This window comes from Mytilus californianus, unplaced genomic scaffold, assembly GCF_021869535.1.
Source record: "Mytilus californianus isolate M0D057914Y unplaced genomic scaffold, xbMytCali1.0.p SCAF_7, whole genome shotgun sequence".
NCBI lineage: Eukaryota > Metazoa > Mollusca > Bivalvia > Mytilida > Mytilidae > Mytilus > Mytilus californianus.
Window position 1 is genome coordinate 86,788,052 of NW_026262723.1, and position 23,525 is coordinate 86,811,576.

The window sequence follows — 23,525 nt, forward strand, 5'->3', positions numbered from 1 at the left end:
CTATTGGCCTTTAGAGATGACTCCTATATTGATTAAATGGAAATGTCAGTTTTCCTGCCGATGGATAGTGCTTCTCTCTGGGTACTCCTGCTTCCTCCACCAATAATAAACTGTTATCACAGAGATATGTCTCGCCTATTTGTTATTTTGATAATGCAAATGTTGAAATTAAAATAGCAATACTTTAACATGTAAGTTATATCATTAGAGTGAATTATGTCTCAAAATTTGGAATCAAATACAGACGCAAGAAGCTGCTTCCCTTTATGTCCTTTATATGAAGTCATGAAAACTGGCTCCACTTCTTGGATACTTAAAGATGGTTTGTTGAAGTTGAGAGACATAATTCACTCTAATGATATAACTTACATGTTAAAGTATATTCAAAGTCAATGAACCATGACTGAAGGTACAGGGCTAAACAATCTCCATGGAAATGAGATGTGCCAATGCTAATACAACTGCATACCAAATACCATTGACTTTTCAAAAGTAGTTCCCCTTAAACAAACCTAAACACAGACATTAACTTGTAAACTATGTAAAAGTTTCAAAGTCAATGAACCATAATGAGTGGGTGGGGTTATATAATCTCCATGGAAATGAAACTTGCAAATGCCAATACATTTGCATACAAAATATCATTGACTTAACATAAGTGGTTCATCTTAAACAGACCTAATCACAAACTAATACATATGTAAACTAAGCAAAAGTTTCAAAGTCAATAGACCATGACTGAGGGGGCGGGGCCAAATATTCTCCATGGAAATAAAATGTGCTAATGCTTATACAACTGCATACCAATTAACATTGGCCTACCACTAGTGGTTCCCCATAAACTGACCTAATCACAAACTAATACATGTAAACTAAGCAAAGTTTAGAAGTCAATAGACCATGACTGAGGGGGCAGGGCCAAATAATCTGCATGGTAATGAGATGTGCCAATGCTAATACAACTGCATACCAAATATCATTGACCTACCACTAGTGGTTCACCATAAACTAGACCTAATCACAAACTAATACATTGTTGATGCCGTCGCCGAAACCGGAAACAGCATACCTATGTCTCGCTTTTTGACTCCGTCAAGGCGAGACAAAAACTGGCCGCAATATAAACAAGTGTGGCATTCAACAAAAATATAATAGAATATCTACACCAAACTTCTGTATAAATCACAAATTATGTGATTATATTTCCAGGAATAAATATCCTACCTTATCAGGAAATGGTAATTCTAGTGGTATCTCATCCCATTTTCTAAAATATTTGGAATCAAATACAGACGCAAGAAGCTGCTTCCCTTTATGTCCTTTATATGAAGTCATGAAAACTGGCTCCACTTCTTGGATACTTATAGATGGTTTGTTGAAGTTGAGAGACATAATTCACTCTAATGATATACTATTAACCGGTTGATCAGATTACTTCTTTTTTCAAAACATAATTGAAAATTTTGTGAGAACATCCTTCCTTTTACAATGAAAGAAGGAAAAAATAAAAATCAATTGGATGAAAAAATTAGGGTAGATGTACATGATTTGATTGTTGTTTGCTTATCTACAGTGGCAAATATTTGATGCATATTAAAGAAGAGAATAAATTCACTAGTTAGTAATAAATCAATTTGTAGGGTATACGTCAACCAAAAAGAGGTAGTAAAATTTGGTATGCCACTGCAAATATCTATAGGGCATGCTAGGTTGGGGCTGAAATTTTGCATGAATGCAGCAAGTTATCTTTGGACCCCTTAAGATTGTTACAACATTCCAAACAAAAAATTGGAAACAACAATATATAGTAAAGAGCAAGAAAATTACTTCATAAAATTGAGAATGGAAACGGGGAATGAGTCAAAGAGACAACAACCTGACCAAAGAGCAGAAAACAGCCCATGGCCACCAATGGGTCTTCAACACAGCAAGAAAATCCCACACCCAGAGGCGGGCTCCAGCATTCCAAACAAAAAATATGAAACAACAATATAGTAAAGAGCAAGAAAATGACATAAATTGCTGTTCTACATTTAGACAGTTACTTGAAGGTCTTTAAATAAAGACGAGGTTACACACTCCACCAGGACATTGTTTCCAAATCATATCAATTGTCCGTTATCATGAAGTTGTCAAATAATAACAATAGAAAAACATCTTAAAGGCCATGAACAAAAACAAACACTGCTTAGGGGAAAAAGAAACCAAAGACAAAGATTGAATTACAGGGCAAATCCCATTTAAAATAAGGAGTAAAATTTAGTTGCCATCAATTATAAATGTTGATTAATCTTGTCAATCAATAGCTATTGGTCATTTTCATTTATGTTTTAATTATAATTTTACCATAGTTTTCATTTTATATAGAAAAAAAATCCACACAACAGTCATTTTCTTAACTGCATGTTAATACATAAATATATAATCAAGTGTCAACAACAGGGAAGATATTAAATCACCAAACTTCCTACTGTATAAATCACAATTGATATGATTTTAATTCCAGGTAGTATAAATATCCTACCTTATGATGAAACGATAATCCTCGTGGTATCTCGGTCCACTTTCTAAAATACTGGGTATCAAATATAGATACAAGATGAGGCATCCCTTTCTGTTCTTCAAAAGAAGTCATTAACATTGGTTCACCTTCTTGGGTACTAATAGATAATTTGTTGAAGTACACAGTCATTATTCACTCTTATAATGTTTTTTAAATATGCAAATAAACTTTAAATATGTCAGATCCTTATCTAGAGTTTATATAAAGATACTAATTTTTACAGTGACTACTAAAGACTCTGAGTACTTCCTGTACAACTTACAGTCAAACCTACTGAATCATGAAAAATGACTACATAACAATGTACTTAATTTGTTGTAGCATGTATAAGTAATGAATATCTCATTACTTTTCTATTTATTGATAAAATGACCTGGTTAACTTAATAAAATTAATTAAAAATTGTTTTTTTCTCTTCATTAAGCATGTTATTTCTTGGAAGCAATCGTCATTTTAATTCATTAATTTCACCAAAGAGATGAATTAATTTATACATGCATTGCACATATTACAAAAATAATTTGGTTACAATTATGCATGTTGTACATGTTTAAGTTAATTAATTTTTTTTTTTTTGTAGAGAAAATGAAATAAAAGACATTTCAATGTTAATTATAAGAAGAATAATTACTACCACATTAAAACCTCATTCAAATTAAATTAAGGTAAGAGGCACATAAATGGGCAATGTCTTGAATTTCTATAAAGTTTTGCATGCAACGATAAAAAGTGGATCAGTTTCTAGATACAGAAAAAATTATAAAAATAAATTGCTGTAACATATATATCCATAAATAACATCAAAGGGGAAATATAAATGTATGTAACAATGGCGCATTAATTTAAAAAAAAAAAAAATTAAAAAAAATAAAAACACTATTTGAAAACCTGTCTTTAGGAATGTCCAGTAAACTTCATGTTGTCAATGCTGCAATTCTGTTTTTTTTTTTTTTCAATTTATATTTACAGGTGACTTCATTTTTGCAGTAAATATCATTTTCAAGTGTATAAGTGCCTTTTGTAATAAACTGTTGACACAGAGATATGTCTCGCCTGTCGGCATAAAATTCAGAAAAAGACAATCTGATGGACAGCAACATGATTTATAAATTCAGTCGCTGGACCATTATCTAGTAGGCAGGGCCTGAAAATAATCGTCAAACTGATATATACTGATAGTAATGCAACTTTATACAAAATATCATTGATCTATCACAAGTAATTCTTATCAAACTGACTTAAGCAGAAAACTTAAAATAGAAAATTTCTAATAATTCAGTCACTGGACCATGACCTAGGGGGCAGCGCTTCAAAATAGTTGTCAAACTGATATGAACTGTCAGTAATGCAACTTCATACAAAATATCATTGATCTATCACAAGTAGATCCTATCAAACTAACTTTTTAAATGTAGAAAACCTAACATTGAAAATTGCTAATTAATTCAGTCACATAACCATGACCTAGGGGGCAGGGCCTGGGAATAGTCATCAAACTGATATGTATCGATAGTAATGCAACTTAATATTAAACATCACTGATCTATCACAAGTATTTCCTATCAAACTAACTTAAGCAGAAAACTTGAACAATTGTTGACGCTGTCGCTGGAAAAGCAATCCCTATGTCTCGCTTTCCGCCACTTTCGGCGCAGGCTAGACAAAAACACTGAAAAATCAATTTGCAGCACTTACCATCATAACATAATTATCTACCCTTTATTTTATTACCCTATTTTTCACTATTCTGTATTTTTTTGGTCTATTTTTCTGTACATTTGACCCATTATTCTCTATTCTGTAAACCCAATCAAGACCCTCATACAGTTGGTCTATTTTTCTGTACATTTGACACATTATTCTCCATTCTGTAAACCCAATCAAGACCCTCATACAGTCTTATTTACCACTGGAGTTAAGCAACAAACAATCAATCAATCATACAGTCTTTAATATTAAGAGAGTTGTCTTAACAAAATGTCAAGTTCTAAATTACCTCTGAGTCAAAAAAGTTGTTAATAAATTTTACCCAAAGACTATAAAAGATCCACCATCAACACCAAAATTTTCAAATAACAAAACATTAAGATATGACAAAAGACAACCACTACTGAGGTTCCTCATGGGCAGACTTGGGACAGGCAAATAAACATGTGGCAGAGTTAGATTAGTGTTTTGAGTTCTCAAAACCCCTCCCTATTTAATCCTGATGCTTATTTAGGAGTTTTCATCCTTTTTCACATTGTATACAATTATATTTAGGAATAAACCAAAATACAAGTTTTGTGACATTCAACAAGTTTTAAAACTTTATAGGAAATTGGAAAGGCAATAACATTAAATTTGGACAGGGTTTGAATGGGGATTTGGACAAAGGTCATACAACAGAAAAAAATAGTTGTATGAAGTGTTCATCAAACAAGAGGCTCTCAAGAGCCTGAATCGCTCACCTGTAATTTTTTGCTTAAATCTTTCATCAATGATGATTTTTGCTTTTCAATATATATTAATGAGTGGCTTAAAATGCCATTTACATGTTCTTTGTATCTGTCATATTTTCTTCAAAAATAAAAAAATGCATTTTACCCCTATGTTCCATTTTAGCCATAGTGGCTCTGTTTCTTGACGTACAAGGAAATAAAATACAAAATTTATACTAGATACTCTGAAGCTCATTCAACCCAAGTTTGGCTGAAATTGATTCAGCAGTTTCAAAGGAGAAGATTTTTTAAAAGTAAGCAAACTAGATGAACAAATTGTGAAAAATTGTCTTTAAAGGGCAATAACTCCTTAAGGGGTCAATTGACAATTTTGGTCATATAAAAACTTATTTGTAGATCTTACTTTGCTGAACATTTTTGCTGTTTATAGTTTATATTTATCTATAATAATATTCAAGATAATAACCGAAAACTGCAAAATTTCCTTAAAATCATCAATTCAGGGGCAATAACCTACAAATCAGATACCCGATTTGGCTGATAACTTCAGGGCAGGTAGACCTTGATCTAATGAATACTTTAACTTTCTGTCTGATTTGCTCTAAATGCTTTAGTTTTTGAGATATAAGTCAAAAACTGCATTTTACCCTATGTTCTATTTTTAGCCATGGCGGCCATGTTTTCTGAGGAAACAAAAAATAAAACACAAACTTTATTCTAGATAACATAAGAATCATTCAGCTTAAGTTTGGTTTAATTTGGTTCAGTAGTTTCAGAGGAGAAGATTTTTTAAAGTTAGAAAACATTATAAACAAATTGTGTAAAATTGTCCTTAAAGGGCAAAAACTCCTTAAGGGGTCAATTGACAATTTTGGTCATTAAACTTATTGTAGATCATACTTTGCTGAACATTTTTGCTGTTAACAGTTTATCTTTATCTATAATAATATTCAAGATAATAACCAAAAACTACAAAATTTCCTTAAAATTACCAATTGAGTGGCAGCAACCCAACAATGGGTTGTTAGATTCATCTAAAAATTTCAGGGGCTGCTAGAACTTGACCTTATGAACATTTTTATCCCATGTCAGATTTGCTCTAAATGCTTTAGTTTTTGAGATATAAGCCAAAAACTGCATTTTACCCCTAAGTTCTATTTTTAGCCATGGCAACCATGTTTTTTTACGAAACAGAAAATAAAACACAAACTTTATTCTAGATACCCTAAGGATCATTCAGCTTAAGTTTGGTTTGAATTGGTTTAGTAGTTTCAGAGGAGAAGATGTTTGAAATAGTTTACACCGGACAGACAACGACGGACGCCAAGTGATGGCAAATGCTCACATTTCCTTTGGAAAGGTGAGCTAAAAAGGAGTGCAGTACAAAGATATGGTTTGGACTTCATTTTATCACATTTACTATGTAACCTAACCTGTTTGGGTCAAGGTCATGTCATATTCTTTGGGAAAATAGGAGCAATTTAGTGATTTATTTAGATCTTTTATTAAATGCTAGGTATCAAAATCATAACTTACCCTTAGACTTGTGTAGTGATTGTAAAAAGTATCTATCCAAGCAGGTTATACAAAGTTATGACAGGAATTTGATACAAGGTATAGGCAGACATAGGGACAGTGATAATTTAAACTTGATTTCAGTAGGGTATAAATTTAATGAGAGCCTTCCAGTTATGTTTTATGGCCTACATCTACATGTATATCTTGATAAAGAGTTTTATTCATTGAAATGATACTAAGTGTTAAAAGTTTTCATTAACCTCATTCAAAATGGATTTTTATAAGTACATTTAATCTTCTTAGTCTTTAAAAAGTACACAGGATGTGAATTGTCTGTTTTCTGATTATAGAACTCTCACAACTTTATTATGTTTATAGACTGAAAAGGAACCTTAACAGAGTATGTATTGACTTTACCAGTTCTTTTCATGAATAAATAAAATTCAATCCAGCCAAATTTTACAGTATCTGATGAGTCTGCAGTTTAGACTTAATACATGTTACAGATTAGAAACATCATACTTAAACAGACATGATACAAAGAATAGGGGCAGCCTGTCCACAGGGAAACTGGACATGTGTATATTAATAAATGTCAGCTCTTTATAACTTAAATGGTTAGAGTAAAAGTAAATCTGCTCTGATAACTAATACTGATTATAATTTTTAAAATCACAAGAACATCAACTATGGAACCAGGAAGAAGGTGTCAAATTGTAATGATGTGAGAGATTGGCCATCAATGGAAAAAACATGACAATTGAAATGAATGGCCTATTATACAAAAAGAATTTCTTCTAAAAATGACACCATCAGAAAACATAGTATTTAAGTGTTAATAATTGCATTGACTTCCCTTCTTCAACAAATGATATTTTATCCCCCCCCCCCTCCCCAAGGTGTATCTTCTTTTTTTATTTCCAGCACATTTGCCTCATAATAGTTAATCACTAAGAGCATTGCCTTCCTAAAGCAAGGAGGCAACAATGTGTTGATACTATTATACCAAAAGTAGTTACCAATGACTGAATATACACATACATAGAGAAATAACTTTTTTCAAAGTGTTAATATTTCAATACTTTCTTTTATAAAATACACTTAGACACATAACTCATCAAATGTTAATAAGATAAACCCATATTTTGTGATTAATTGTTGCAAACTGTACCATTTAAGCAACTAAAAGACTTTATAGTACACTTCATGTTTTTTCACACAAGAATATTGTAATTTTATCAAAACGCTGATTAAACAAAATCAATTGACTTCTTTACAGCAATGAGAAGCAATAATCAATATCACAATTCCGTTATATAATTTGTCTAGTAACAAAGTCTTTATTTATATCTTTTGAAAAGTTCAAATTAAATTAAAGTAATCAATGATCAACTTAACAGAAGTGTTTTAGCATTAGTTTCCACCATAATTTTCATCTCTATTTTAGGTATTTATTGGAAAAACCAATGTATTTTGAGTTACTTAGATTAAACAAGTTTTGGAAAATATTTCACAACACAGTTCGAAAACATACTCTTTTTCATTACCTCAAGCTCCGAAAACCAGCAAAAGAGAACCGGTGTCCTATTCAATTATTCCATGCACCATTATTCAGAATAATTTATAGGTATTTTTACTTACAAAATGATAAATTCCTATTTAATTTGTAAACTGGTGATGAGCATACAAATTTTTGGCAATTTTATCAAATACTGTAGATACGTTTTTATTTGTTTTGTTGATTTCCGGGGAATAATTGAACAACTAATTTAAGTGCTAAAGACAATAAAAATATCTAAAAGGCTTGTTTGTCAAATTTGAGTTTTTTGACAAAACACAGAAATAAAGTATCTATATAAAAAAATGTTTTTCCTCAATCAACAAAATTTTTATCCATGAAAATAAAAAAAAAAAGGGTTGACTTAATCTTGATGGATGATTGAACCAGGAGTGTTTATTTTTATTTACCTTAAGTGCATACCTTGTGTTTGTTTTTCAGGGTTTTGTTTTCAATGAATGGGTGCCAAAATACACAAATTTCAAACAAATAGGGCCATAGACTTTTAATCCTAATTCTTAGAGAAGGAGTCAACCAGTCCATAAGTTATTGCATGGAAAAAGTTTCTCCCTATTGCTGACCTCAGAGACAGGTAGACATGTTTAACATTAGAAGGTTAATAAAATATCTAACTTTAAATAACTGCAAGCATTCTTTGATATGATATTGTTTTGTTTTCCCATTTTTGTACCTTTTGAAAATTAATATATGTGTCCACAAATCATGATTTAAAATGGGACTTTTTGAAATCTAGAAAACTAGTTTTTATCCCACAACATATCATGCAATTTTCCAAAGTTAGTTCAAGTAACGAACCTTGTCAATTTTTTTTGGTTATTTGGTTCTTGACTTTTTTTTTACAGACTTGGGAGCAATCTAGATCTTGACCTAATGTTGACCTCTAGATGTCTTTCGGTTTTTGTGTCAGATTGCCATCTCGTTGATATATATATATATATATATATATATGCATATATATACCAAACATTACACCCAACATTTTCTTTTATTCATAAATATACAAAAAGCACCATACCAATTAACAATTTTCAGTTGTAATTACGTTTCAAAAGCATGGCCACCACAAGCCTTTATTTCAGGTTTTTTCCACATTAATAACATGCTTAATTCTATTGTAGAAGGAACAAATAAGCCTACACATTGTTTAAACCAGTTGAATTTACTTCAAAAAAAGAAGTTTTCGTACTTGCAGTTCTGACAGCAGCTTGGTAGTTAAGGGAATAATTCTTTATTGCCTTTTCCACATGACATTTTTCTTTTAAACAAATAAGAATTTATGAATATATTTATCCTTTGAACAACTGTTCTAACAACAAAATTGAACCTATCAGCAAGCTCCTATTATTTCAAACTAGCTTCCTAGTATCACTGAATATAAGCCATAAATCTATCTGAGACATATCATTCTCCTAATCAATGTATTGAACACATATTACCACAAGAAATGTTTCCCTTGCTCCACAATACCGATAAACATGAATGAGGCTTCGTTAAATAAATGTAAAAATTTGATGGATGTCATTGACTAGTCACTGAGCCAACATAGAATGCTTAATGCAGGCTTAATAACTTGTAAGATTTGCTAAATTATTAATTAAAAACATTTCTCTTAATCATTGATTAAGTCATTTGTAAGTGGTCATGGAAAAAAATCTATAACATGTACCATATTTTGATACTGGCATAAACAATATTGCTGTCTATAGAGGCCAAATGTAGTAAAGATTTCTGGTTTGAAATGTGTTGATAGGAAAATACACTAATGATAGCATATGATTTGACCATGTTTAGGAATTGAAATAAGGAATTTCTACCATGAAATAAGATATTCTAAAGTCACAAAAAATTATAATAAACAGGCATGTTTCCAGAGTGTACATAACATTTTATTTATTCACTGGTACACAAACCATTAATGACATAGAGGTATAAGGACAGAAGAAAACCGAATCTAGACAACAAGACATAAAGATACATATATATATAGCCTTAAATGGAGGACAGACAACCTTCCATATGTTCTATTTGCTCTAAATCTCCCAGAGAAATATTTCCCATCAAACGAACTATTACTTATAATTGATATCATATAGTCTCAGTATGCAAATCTTATTTAAATAAAAGTGTCAACTTTAAATTTAAATATATCCTCATGAATATTTTTCAAAAAAATAATCATGATAATTCTTACATTAAATTATGCAGCTGAAAACAAGTGGTATAAATTGCTAGGGCAGAAAAAACCTATGATACAGTCTTAAAGGCACATGTTTCTGAGATAACCTTCATCAAGTACACTCTAGACAAAATAATTAGAAAGCCAAATATATATATATATATATATATATATACATATATATATATATATATATATATATATATATACTTTGAAAATACAATGGGTCTAAATAGAACAGCAGTTGCAGTCTTATGTGTTATCATAATTTATAAAAAATGTACCATTTAAATCCTGTGTCAGTGCCAAACTATTGTCTATTTGTCAGATGTTACCCTATTTAGGGACTGATAGTCTAGCAGCAATGGTTCTGACCAACAGGACCAAGTACCAGCAGAAGTGTTAAACTATATATACTACACATTTTACTGAAACAAACTTCATTCGGTACACTGGAGACCAAATGTTTGCAAAGCCATGATTACAAAATGTTTGATAGGAGAAAAATCTTAAAGCTCCAATCAGAAAAGCAAAAATTTCCTATTTCAGTACTGCTGGCTTCCATGTTTAAAAGACATATGGAGTCATCAAACATAATTAATTCTTAATGGGGGTCACAAAGTATATCATTTAAACAATTCCTGAAAGTGTGATAGTAAGCAGTCCATTACAAGATTCTCAGAATTATTAAACTGATGTTTTTTCATATCCCCTCTAAGTAAATTTTTCTAGTTTTAGCAATTATTGACCTTGAGGGTTTGATGAAAGGGTTATCAGACAAAGTAGACAACTGAAAATAATGATAACAAAAATCCCTGCAGTTTCAGTTTCTGTTTCAGTTTGCGATTTAAAAAAAAAAAATCTTTTTTGATTTGTTTTCTGTCAGTTTTTCTATTTACAGTAAAGTTCTGTTACAGTGGAAGTAATATTTGAAGGTTTATATGTCATTATAATCAATAACCATAAATCACACAGATGATCACAACTGTATTTCAAGGACACTTTGGTACCAATTGGTCCTTCAAACAATTTTTCTTAATTCTTTTATTGTATTTTTCGTCAAATATTCTACTTTTAGTAACAAAGGTGGCAAAGTTTGAAAGAGCTTGGAGTTATCAACCGTTATCCCCAAAGGGGATAATAAATGCAACATCCCTCAAAGGGGACTATAAATCCAACATCCCTCAATTTTAAAGTTTGATAGCATTTGGTCCATGACAGTGTTTTATAATTGATATTTTTTCATTATATCTCTATGTGCTATTTTTGGCAATACTGGTCATGTTGTTTAAATGACAGTCATTAAGATGAACTTTTTAGCAGGATAACATAAGGGACCAATTAGTTCATTTATTTCTGAGGAGAAGATTTCCGAAATTGTTAGAAATGGATTCCAGTGTGGGACAACTGACAATTTATGTATCAATAGATGCTGAACAATTAAGAGTTTGTTAAACAAATGAAAAGCACATCATTCCAAATTCAGTAGAACAAAAATCATAAAACATTTTTTCATTTTTTTCTAGATGTAAACTTATCACACAGATCTATGTAAACCTAACTCAGGCCATCAATAACTTATAAAGCCATGCCATAAATGTATCTTCTCTAATTCTTCAGCAAACAATAACTTTTATCTTTTTATTTATTTTTAACAACTCCACCATTATCAAACAGTAAGGTCTTGTTTAACATTTGACATTGTAATAAAATGATGTATAACATCAGTAATTTGACATCAGGTACCCAAATATATGCCAATAGCTTCATAAAATACCTTGTACATTACACAGTTTGCTTGTATTTTGTGGTTAATCGATAGTAAATGCTGATTTACACTTATATAACCTATTAATAAGATATACCCAATCAATGCCTTGGTAATAGCTAAGTTTGTTCAGGATTGTTCGCATTTTTATAAGATCAATTTGAAAAGCAATACAATCAATGAGAGCCAATAATACCAGGGAATATCACGTCACACACTTTGATTTCATCAACATACGTCAATTTCCAATCATGAAATAAAAATACTTCTTGTTTTTGGACATGACGTCTTTGGTGGATCCATATTAAGATACCCGATTTTATGTATAGAAAGTGGATTATCCTTATCAAAATTTTTGCATGTAATATCGTTTATCTATAAATATGAGAAAGCAAACCTGAATTTCGTGTTTATTGGATTTAGAAGTCTTTTGTTTTTTCTACATCTACATCCTCTACGTTTACATCTATTACACATCAATGTCAATGGTATGAAATGAAATTCAAAAAAGCTTCTATACTGTATGCAAAGTGTGCTAATTCACTATTTGTACAATACTTTTTTTTATTTTGACAGACTTTAAATCAGCTGAAAGAATATTTTCAATTTTTGCTTGTCTTTCTGAAAAATTGCACCTCAGGTAACCAGATTTTTTTGTATATATATATATATAAAAGTGTTATACAAAACAGAGGACTTAGGGCTTCAAGCACCTCAAATGTCTCAATGGTACCTGAAAAAAATTTCCAAAGCTTATTATAAAAAATATATATATTCTGAAAAAATCTTGTTTCTAAAAATTGTGACAGTTTTGAGAAAATAGTTTGCTTAGTGAGGAATTTTTATAAGTTGTCCAAGCCTGAAAACATGAATTTTCTCAATTTCATACTAAATGCAGAGAAATGGTTTAGTGGGGTTAGTTCAATAATTAGAACTCCTTGTTTTGACTGGGTTTAAGCCTAAAATCTTAGGGCAATACCAGCTTTGTTTCACCTAAAGGACAATTAATATAAGTGTAAACTGGTCATATGCTGAAGTTAATAGGTCTTGCCAAGGGAGTATAACAAGATAAAGTGCTAGTGTTAAACACAACCCTCCCCCTTTTTTCAACAATGAGCAAAAGGAATAGTAAGCTTTAAAGGCCCTGACAAGACAAAATGTACAAAAATTCAAACGAGAAAACTAATGGCCTGATTTATGTACAAGACTTGTCTCTATACTTTAATTCACTAAATAACCTGTAAGTGTTGTCATAAATCAATAGGGACTTATTTCCTCTGTTTGTCTCAGATTGAATTATGTCCATCTTGTCAATTCGAATATATATATGTCAACATTACAATTTCATACCCTTTGTATTTTTAACCTTTGTATGAGAAATGAGCATGAACTCACTTAAATTGTCTGGGGGAACTTCAAAATTCCTTAAACAAGTCTCTTTTCTCAAACCCACCCTGGCTGAAAAATGGTCAATTTCAGTTTATTTTTCAACTTTTATACGACCTTGAGAGATGAACATTGACCAACCTTTGTTTCTTTCTCATTCAATTATTACCTTGTAGTTACAGCAATCCATTCATGCTGATTGGAAATAAATGTGACTTGTTGTCTTGCTGGGGAATTATAATTGGCAAGCATTTTTTTTTTGCCATGTAATACCTCCTTGTGTTCCTGAACTAACTCTGTATGCATTTAGGATAATAGTTAATACCAACCGACGATACCATTAATGTAATGGCCATCAAATGACTCCCACCCCCACCTGATTTTGGCTACTTTTCAAAGTTTTCAAATTTTTAACTCCAAGAACGGCTTTAAGGATGTCATATTTTCTCAACACCACATCTGGACAAAATTTTGAAAGTGTTTATGGACCATGAATTGCAAGATTGAACTCCTGACTGTCAACACAGTTCAGCTGGGGGCAGTTCTAAAAAAGTATGGAGTTCATGTGATATGGGCTATCAAGGAATGGCACTTGCAATCATGACTACAGGTGGGATTGGGGATGACAGGGTTAAAAACAAATAAGTAAAACTACATGCATGTAGCTAATACCAGATAACATTCTGTATAATCCTGGGCCTAGTTTAATACATAATCTTGAAAAGTTCTATACACATGAGGAACTTATGCAACAGTTGCCAACTACTGAAAAGACAGTTTCTTTATTCATGTGAAAGTACTTAAGAAAAAATACCATCAGAATCCACTAAAAGTAAACTCACCATTTGCTGTGACAAAGGATAATATTATAGCAATGCTTATAATAAAATATTCCAATATATTCTTTGTTTTTTTTCTATTAGGTAACAAAATAAATATTCTTAATTCATAAATGAACATTCCTTAATGGAGATCAGTATAACGAAGGCTTTCAACGGAAGACAAGTAAATCCGGAAAATACTCTTTATATAAAACCACAAGTAGTTTAACACATGATTCACAGAGCAGATTTCCTGAGTTATGATACATTGAATAAAAGTGCTTAATAAACTTAAAGAGTGTGTAGGTGCTGAATAATCTTGGAGGTACATAAAGTGATTAAGAAACCCAAATGTAACTTGCACACATGCCTAGATCTGCATAAACAATTATGTAGTGAATTTGTATTCATTTTAGGAACAATAAAAACAACTAAAATTTAGGTGGCAAAGTAACTTATGAAATAAATATTTCCTTCTATGATATGATAATAAAACAAAAATACTCAAGGTGGCAAAGTGACTTAGGGAATAAATATCCAATTTTATGAACAATTTAACAAATGTAATCAAGGTAGCATATATAGTGACTTTTGGAATAAGTATTTCCTTCTATGAACAATATTAATACATGTAATACAACTGTAACCAAGGTAGCATAGTGACTTTTGGAATAAGTATTTCCTTCTATGAACAATATTAATACATGTAATACAACTGTAACCAAGGTAGCATAGTGACTTTTGGAATAAGTATTTCCTTCTATGAACAATATTAATATATGTAATACAACTGTAACCAATGTAGCATAGTGACTTTTGGAATAAGTATTTTCTTCTATGAACAATATTAATACATGTAATACAACTGTAACCAAGATAGCATAGTGACTTTTGGAATAAGTATTTCCTTCTATGAACAATATTAATATATGTAATACAACTGTAACCAAGGTAGCATAGTGACTTTTGGAATAAGTATTTCCTTCTATGAACAATATCAATACATGTAATACAACTGTAACCAAGGTAGCATAGTGACTTTTGGAATAAGTATTTCCTTCTATGAACAATATCAATACATGTAATACAACTGTAACCAAGATAGCATAGTGACTTTTGGAATAAGTATTTCCTTCTATGAACAATATTAATATATGTAATACAACTGTAACCAAGGTAGCATAGTGACTTTTGGAATAAGTATTTCCTTCTATGAACAATATCAATACATGTAATACAACTGTAACCAAGGTAGCATAGTGACTTTTGGAATAAGTATTTCCTTCTATGAACAATATTAATACATGTAATACAACTGTAACCAAGGTAGCATAGTGACTTTTGGAATAAGTATTTCCTTCTATGAACAATATCAATACATGTAATACAACTGTAATCAAGGAGGCATAGTGACTTTTGGAAGTATAATTTCTAACGTTTTGCTAGTATAGGGAGAAATTATTGTATGTATGGTACTAGCGTGTAGTTTTATAAGTTTACGTCACTAGGTATAAGACAGGTGACTAATTTTATAGCGGGACATTTTTTCCCTGAGACTATCACTTTCTAGCCCGCCGCAGACAGGGCAACATTCAAGTTTCATTCATATTATGAGTATATTATGATACATGTATTTATATGTTTTCAAAACAATTAACGTCCGAGTATGTCTCGTGAGACGACTTGTCGCATTGGGTCGAACCCAGGTTTCCAGTTTATCCAATTATTGGGTTTGTTTGGTTGTTCCTGGCCGGCGAGGTCGTTCATGATCGAGTTATTCATTTATTCAGTTATTCAGTTTACATTCATGTCGACCATATAATAGCTCTTGTTCGTATAAGGTTTACATTATTCTAGCTAAGTTGTACCTAATAGTATATATCATGGTTTCGTTATTCAGAGTAATTGTGGTTATTATTTTTTCATATGTTTATATATATATATTAAGATACATGTATGTAAATAATTAATAAATTCAGTTGTCCACTATGCTTGCTGGGCTATTGGCAACACTATATATTGTATTCATTCATGCCTTCATACTAGAATAATAGATATGAGCGTATAAGGTATACTAAGTATTTCCTTCTATGAACAATATTAATACATGTAATACAACTGTAACCAAGGTGGCATAGTGACTTTTGGAATAAGTATTTCCTTCTATGAACAATATTAATACATGTAATACAACTGTAACCAAGGTAGCATAGTGACTTTTGGAATAAGTATTTCCTTCTATGAACAATATTAATACATGTAATACAACTGTAACCAAGGTAGCATAGTGACTTTTGGAATAAGAATTTCCTTCTATGAACAATATTAATACATGTAATACAACTGTAACCAAGGTAGCATAGTGACTTTTGGAATAAGTATTTCCTTCTATGAACAATATTAATACATGTAATACAACTGTAACCTATTAATACATGTAATACAACTGTAACCAAGGTAGCATAGTGACTTTTGGAATAAGTATTTCCTTCTATGAACAATATTAAAACATGTAATACAACTGTAACCAAGGTAGCATAGTGACTTTTGGAATAAGTATTTCCTTCTATGAACAATATTAATACATGTAATACAACTGTAACCAAGGTAGCATAGTGACTTTTGGAATAAGTATTTCCTTCTATGAACAATATTAATACATGTAATACAACTGTAACCAAGGTAGCATAGTGACTTTTGGAATAAGTATTTCCTTCTATGAACAATATTAATACATGTAATACAACTGTAACCAAGGTAGCATAGTGACTTTTGGAATAAGTATTTCCTTCTATGAACAATATTAAAACATGTAATACAACTGTAACCAAGGTAGCATAGTGACTTTTGGAATAAGTATTTCCTTCTATGAACAATATTAATACACCTAATACAACTGTAACCAAGGTAGCATAGTGACTTTTGGAATAAGTATTTCCTTCTATGATCAATATTAATACATGTAATACAACTGTAACCAAGGTAGCATAGTGACTTTTGGAATAAGTATTTCCTTCTATGAACAATATTAATACATGTAATACAACTGTAACCAAGGTAGCATAGTGACTTTTGGAATAAGTATTTCCTTCTATGAACAATATTAATACATGTAATACAACTGTAACGAAGGTAGCATAGTGACTTTTGGAATAAGTATTTCCTTCTATGAACAATATCAATATATGTAATACAACTGTAACCAAGGTAGCATAGTGACTTTTGGAATAAGTATTTCCTTCTATGAACAATATCAATACATGTAATACAACTGTAACCAAGGTAGCATAGTGACTTTTGGAATAAGTATTTCCTTCTATGAACAATATTAATATATGTAATACAACTGTAACCAAGGTAGCATAGTGACTTTTGGAATAAGTATTTCCTTCTATGAACAATATCAATACATGTAATACAACTGTAACCAAGGTAGCATAGTGACTTTTGGAATAAGTATTTCCTTCTATGAACAATATTAATACATGTAATACAACTGTAACCAAGGTAGCATAGTGACTTTTGGAATAAGTATTTCCTTCTATGAACAATATCAATACATGTAATACAACTGTAATCAAGGAGGCATAGTGACTTTTGGAAGTATAATTTCTAACGTTTTGCTAGTATAGGGAGAAATTATTGTATGTATGGTACTAGCGTGTAGTTTTATAAGTTTACGTCACTAGGTATAAGACAGGTGACTAATTTTATAGCGGGACATTTTTTCCCTGAGACTATCACTTTCTAGCCCGCCGCAGACAGGGCAACATTCAAGTTTCATTCATATTATGAGTATATTATGATACATGTATTTATATGTTTTCAAAACAATTAACGTCCGAGTATGTCTCGTGAGACGACTTGTCGCATTGGGTCGAACCCAGGTTTCCAGTTTATCCAATTATTGGGTTTGTTTGGTTGTTCCTGGCCGGCGAGGTCGTTCATGATCGAGTTATTCATTTATTCAGTTATTCAGTTTACATTCATGTCGACCATATAATAGCTCTTGTTCGTATAAGGTTTACATTATTCTAGCTAAGTTGTACCTAATAGTATATATCATGGTTTCGTTATTCAGAGTAATTGTGGTTATTATTTTTTCATATGTTTATATATATATATTAAGATACATGTATGTAAATAATTAATAAATTCAGTTGTCCACTATGCTTGCTGGGCTATTGGCAACACTATATATTGTATTCATTCATGCCTTCATACTAGAATAATAGATATGAGCGTATAAGGTATACTAAGTATTTCCTTCTATGAACAATATTAATACATGTAATACAACTGTAACCAAGGTGGCATAGTGACTTTTGGAATAAGTATTTCCTTCTATGAACAATATTAATACATGTAATACAACTGTAACCAAGGTAGCATAGTGACTTTTGGAATAAGTATTTCCTTCTATGAACAATATTAATACATGTAATACAACTGTAACCAAGGTAGCATAGTGACTTTTGGAATAAGAATTTCCTTCTATGAACAATATTAATACATGTAATACAACTGTAACCAAGGTAGCATAGTGACTTTTGGAATAAGTATTTCCTTCTATGAACAATATTAATACATGTAATACAACTGTAACCTATTAATACATGTAATACAACTGTAACCAAGGTAGCATAGTGACTTTTGGAATAAGTATTTCCTTCTATGAACAATATTAAAACATGTAATACAACTGTAACCAAGGTAGCATAGTGACTTTTGGAATAAGTATTTCCTTCTATGAACAATATTAATACATGTAATACAACTGTAACCAAGGTAGCATAGTGACTTTTGGAATAAGTATTTCCTTCTATGAACAATATTAATACATGTAATACAACTGAAACCAAGGTAGCATAGTGACTTTTGGAATAAGTATTTCCTTCTATGAACAATATTAATACATGTAATACAACTGTAACCAAGGTAGCATAGTGACTTTTGGAATAAGTATTTCCTTCTATGAACAATATTAAAACATGTAATACAACTGTAACCAAGGTAGCATAGTGACTTTTGGAATAAGTATTTCCTTCTATGAACAATATTAATACACGTAATACAACTGTAACCAAGGTAGCATAGTGACTTTTGGAATAAGTATTTCCTTCTATGAACAATATTAATACACGTAATACAACTGTAACCAAGGTAGCATAGTGACTTTTGGAATAAGTATTTCCTTCTATGAACAATATAAATATATGTAATTCAACTGTAACCAAGGTAGCATAGTGACTTTTGGAATAAGTATTTCCTTCTATGAACAATATTAATACATGTTATACAACTGTAACCAAGGTAGCATAGTGACTTTTGGAATAAGTATTTCCTTCTATGAACAATAATATAACTGTAATCAAAGTGGCATAGTGACTTTTGGAATACACATTTTACTTCATTGAGATAAGACAAAGAAAGTTGAGGTGGAATGTAAAATTTAAAAAATTGAATATTTAAATGGAGATCTACTCTTTTTTTTTCAACTGAATTCTGTATATAAACTACAGGATGTTGATCAACTGTAGACTCATGAACTGATGTAAAGCATGTTCAGTGTATTTTCATTTATATGGTACATATTGTAGAATGTATTAATTTCAAATTTACAGTTAATGCCTAGAAATATATATCTCAAGACGTCATTCAAATTTTTTTTTTTATATATTTTATATTTGACCAATTGATTCCAACTTCAATTCATGACATCAAGGATACTATTCCTATTTGCAGTTTTAAAAGTTATCGTGTAAACAAGACAATATTGCAGTCTTAGACAAAAACAAAGAAAATTTCAAAAAATATATATTGAATGAATTTACATTTGCAGTCTTCTGACAAAAAAAAATATTGACTAAAATAAAATATCTGGAACTGTAAATAAAGTGAGTATCAATATCAAATATTTACTGATCATTCTGTGAAATTTTATTTTGTTGGGACCAGTAATAATATCAACAAGCATTCTGAGAGTATTGCATGGCAATACATAGTCCCCTACCGGCTAAAAATTCAATTTACTGGAACAAATGCTAACTTGTTCTATAACTTGTCATGGTGTAAACAAAAAGTAAATATTATGTCAATATCTTCAAGCATGACTAAAAACAGTGTGGAAAACTGATTATATGAGTGAAAAAACATTAGATATGATTAATAGTTCTCTAAAATTAGATATGATGTAATACAGTGTATATCTATTTTCAAATTATAATCAAATATAATTAATAGTTCCAAATATTTTTTCTTTCATTTGTCACAAACTAATATAGATTTGTAACTTATCTATAAAATGTCAACAACTTTTATCTACACAATGAAATGTATTGAAATATATACATTAATAAAAATAGATTACTATCTAATTAAAAGATTTCTCTTCATAATTTTTTTTATATATATATATAGCATTCAGAAAATTAGTTTATACTAAATAACAAACAAGCCTGCCAAAAAATTCTTCAAATAATTTAACAAAGAATGTCTTTTAAAATATGACTTATCTCCCTTTGTACAGAAATATGGTTTAACACAGTACTCTAACATTAGATATGGTCCAGAGTTATGGTCCATAACTCTGGACTTAATCATCAGACTGGAACAAAATTCGAACTTGATCTATAATTTGTCATGATAAAACTATATACCAAATATTAAATCAATATCTTCAAGAACGAAGAAAAATAGTGTGGAAAGCTGATTTGCCGGACTGACAGATGGACAGATGGACAGACGGACAGACGGACAGACGGACGGAGTGCAAACCTAAAGACCCCTTCGACTTCGTCGGTAGGGGACTAATAAATTGTTTACACTTAGATAAGTATAGCCTGTATGTAATTTTGATATTAAAATGCAAACGTTGATATCAAAATGGCAATAGTTTAACATGTACATGATGTAAACTATGCAAAACATCAAAACAAAAAGAACCATAACTGAGGGATCAGGGCCAAATAATCTCAAAAGAAAAAAAGATATGCCAATCTTATACAACTGCATACCAAACATCAATGACTTATAATAAGTGGTTCCACTTAAAGTGACCTAATCACAAATGTTTACATGTAAACTATGCAAAACATCCAACGTCAATGAACCATGACTGAAGGTTCAGGGCCAAATAATCTCCATGGAAATGAGATATATACCAATTCTTATACAACTTCATATCAAAGGTCATTGACTTATCATAAGAGGATCCCCTTAAACTGGCCTAGTCTTTAAACTAAATAAAATGCAAGGAACCATGACCAAGGGCAGGCCATAAAATCTCCATAGAAATGAGATTTGCTAATATTTATACAACTACATTCCAAATATCATTGACTTACTATTAGTGGTTCCTCTCAAACTGACCTCATCACAAACTTTAACATGTTTGACATGTAAACTATGCAAAAATTTCAAAGTCAATAGACCATGGCTGCAGAGGCAATGCCAAATAATCTCCATGGATATGATATGTGATAATGCTGATATAACTACACACCAACTATCATGTACATACCATTAATGGTTCCCCTCACACTAACCTTATCAACTTTTACATTTAAACTAAGCAAAAGTTTAAAAAGTCAATAGACCCTGACTGAAGGGGCATGTCCAATAATCTCTAATTCTACCTCAACTGCCCACCAAGTATCATTGACTTACCATTAGCGGATCCCTTTAATTTAACCTAATCAATAAAGAGCTGTGCCATGAGCGCATGATACGCACGTCGCTTTTTCAAAGAACAAAGTTCCATAACTCCTCAATGTCATATCAGAAATTTATAAAAAAAACTATAGGGAGGTTATTTTAATAGATATAAAACAGTCACCAAAGTTTAATGAAAACTGTTCAAAGCACTCTTGAGTTATTGTCCGCAAACTGGAAAATCCCCTTTTTTTAATGAATAAAATCCCATAACTCAGAAACGTAAAACCTAACATTAATAAAAATCAAAAGGGAGCTTACATTAATTGATATAAACAATTCACCAAAGTTTCACGAAAACAAGCATTTTTAAGTTATTGTCCAAAAACTGGAAAACCCCCATTTTTTAATAAATAAAACACTGTAACTCGGAAACGTCACTTGGAGCTCACTTCAATAAATATAAACAATTCACCAAAGTTTCATGCAAAGTGGTTAAAGTGTTTTTGAGTGAGTGTACGACATGTTGACAACGGATGGACAGACAGAGGGACAGACAACGGTATACCATATTAAGTCCTGTAAATGGGCTTATAAAAACTTAAACAAATTGTTGATGCTGCCACCGCCAGAAACATAACACCTAAGTCTCACCTTTGTGACTTCGTCAAGGGGAAACAATTACATGTAAACCATCTAGCAACTTTGTGAAAACTGTAAGAGATGAATATTCATTTAATTTTTGTTTTAGAATTTTATTACCAATCAAATTATCTGAAAATAAGTAGTTTTGTTGTTTTCATTAATAATTCTCCAAAACATATATATGAAAATTAATAATATACCTCAATTTTTTCACAAATTTTCAAAAGAAACCAAATCAGAAAATCTCTTATATGACAAGGACAAATCTTCTTCTGTTCTACTCTTTTACAGTAGCCAGAGAGATGACCATAAGATTTATTGTCTGTGTGCATGAAGAAAAATCATTAATTATCAGATGCTTCAAATCAGATTGAAATCTACCTGAAAGAAATTTACCTCAGATTTCTTTCTGTATGAAGTATTGTCATGCATGGTTTGGATGATTCATCCAAAGGCCAATGGGAAGATTTGAAACAAGAAAAGTGGATGGGATGTAGTACAACCTGTCAAAGTATACCGTCAACTTAACTTGTCATTAGATATTAAAGGAAATTCCATGTTTAGTTTTAATAAAAATTCAAAGTATTGTCAAAGAGGAAGCAATTGCCTGCCAGACCTGAACATAGCTTACAAGGTACAAGTAACAACTCAACATTATGAAGTTCCAGCTAAATATCCAATCATTCCTAAATCAGAAGCTAAAGAGTGGTTGCACTCTGGGAGTGGGTCTACAATATAATAATCAATTAAAAAGATATGGAATTTACTGTTTTCTCAGTTGCGAAATTACACAATCAAATGAGGCCCAAATCACAGAACTTGTACAACAAAATAACAATTATTTTATATTGAATTTCTGGAAACAATTAAAGGTCAAATAACTTGAAATATACAAAAATACTTTGAATTGTTAAACCTGGACATTTAGAAATACACTTATTAAATTTTCACTCAGATATATATATATTTTAATAC

The 23,525-nt window shown here is 30.8% G+C and overlaps 1 protein-coding gene across 10 annotated transcripts in view; it reads right to left on the reverse strand.

Moving 5' to 3' along the window:
- LOC127708602 (regulator of G-protein signaling 6-like) overlaps positions 1-23,525 on the reverse strand; it is an 88,730-nt gene that overhangs the window by 60,393 nt on the left and 4,812 nt on the right. For 8 of the 10 annotated variants that reach the window (XR_007985316.1, XM_052213619.1, XM_052213617.1 and 5 more), the window contains exon 1: positions 2,525-2,766. The exons of 1 other annotated variant lie outside the window; for it this stretch is intronic. Coding sequence is in view for 8 of the 9 variants with exons in the window: in XM_052213619.1 (XP_052069579.1) it covers positions 2,525-2,692 (168 nt within the window). In the remaining variant the exon portion in view is untranslated. Of the gene's footprint in view, positions 1-1,224; positions 1,418-2,524; positions 2,767-23,525 lie in introns of those variants that run through there. One more of the 10 variants, XM_052213618.1, reaches the window with a different exon arrangement.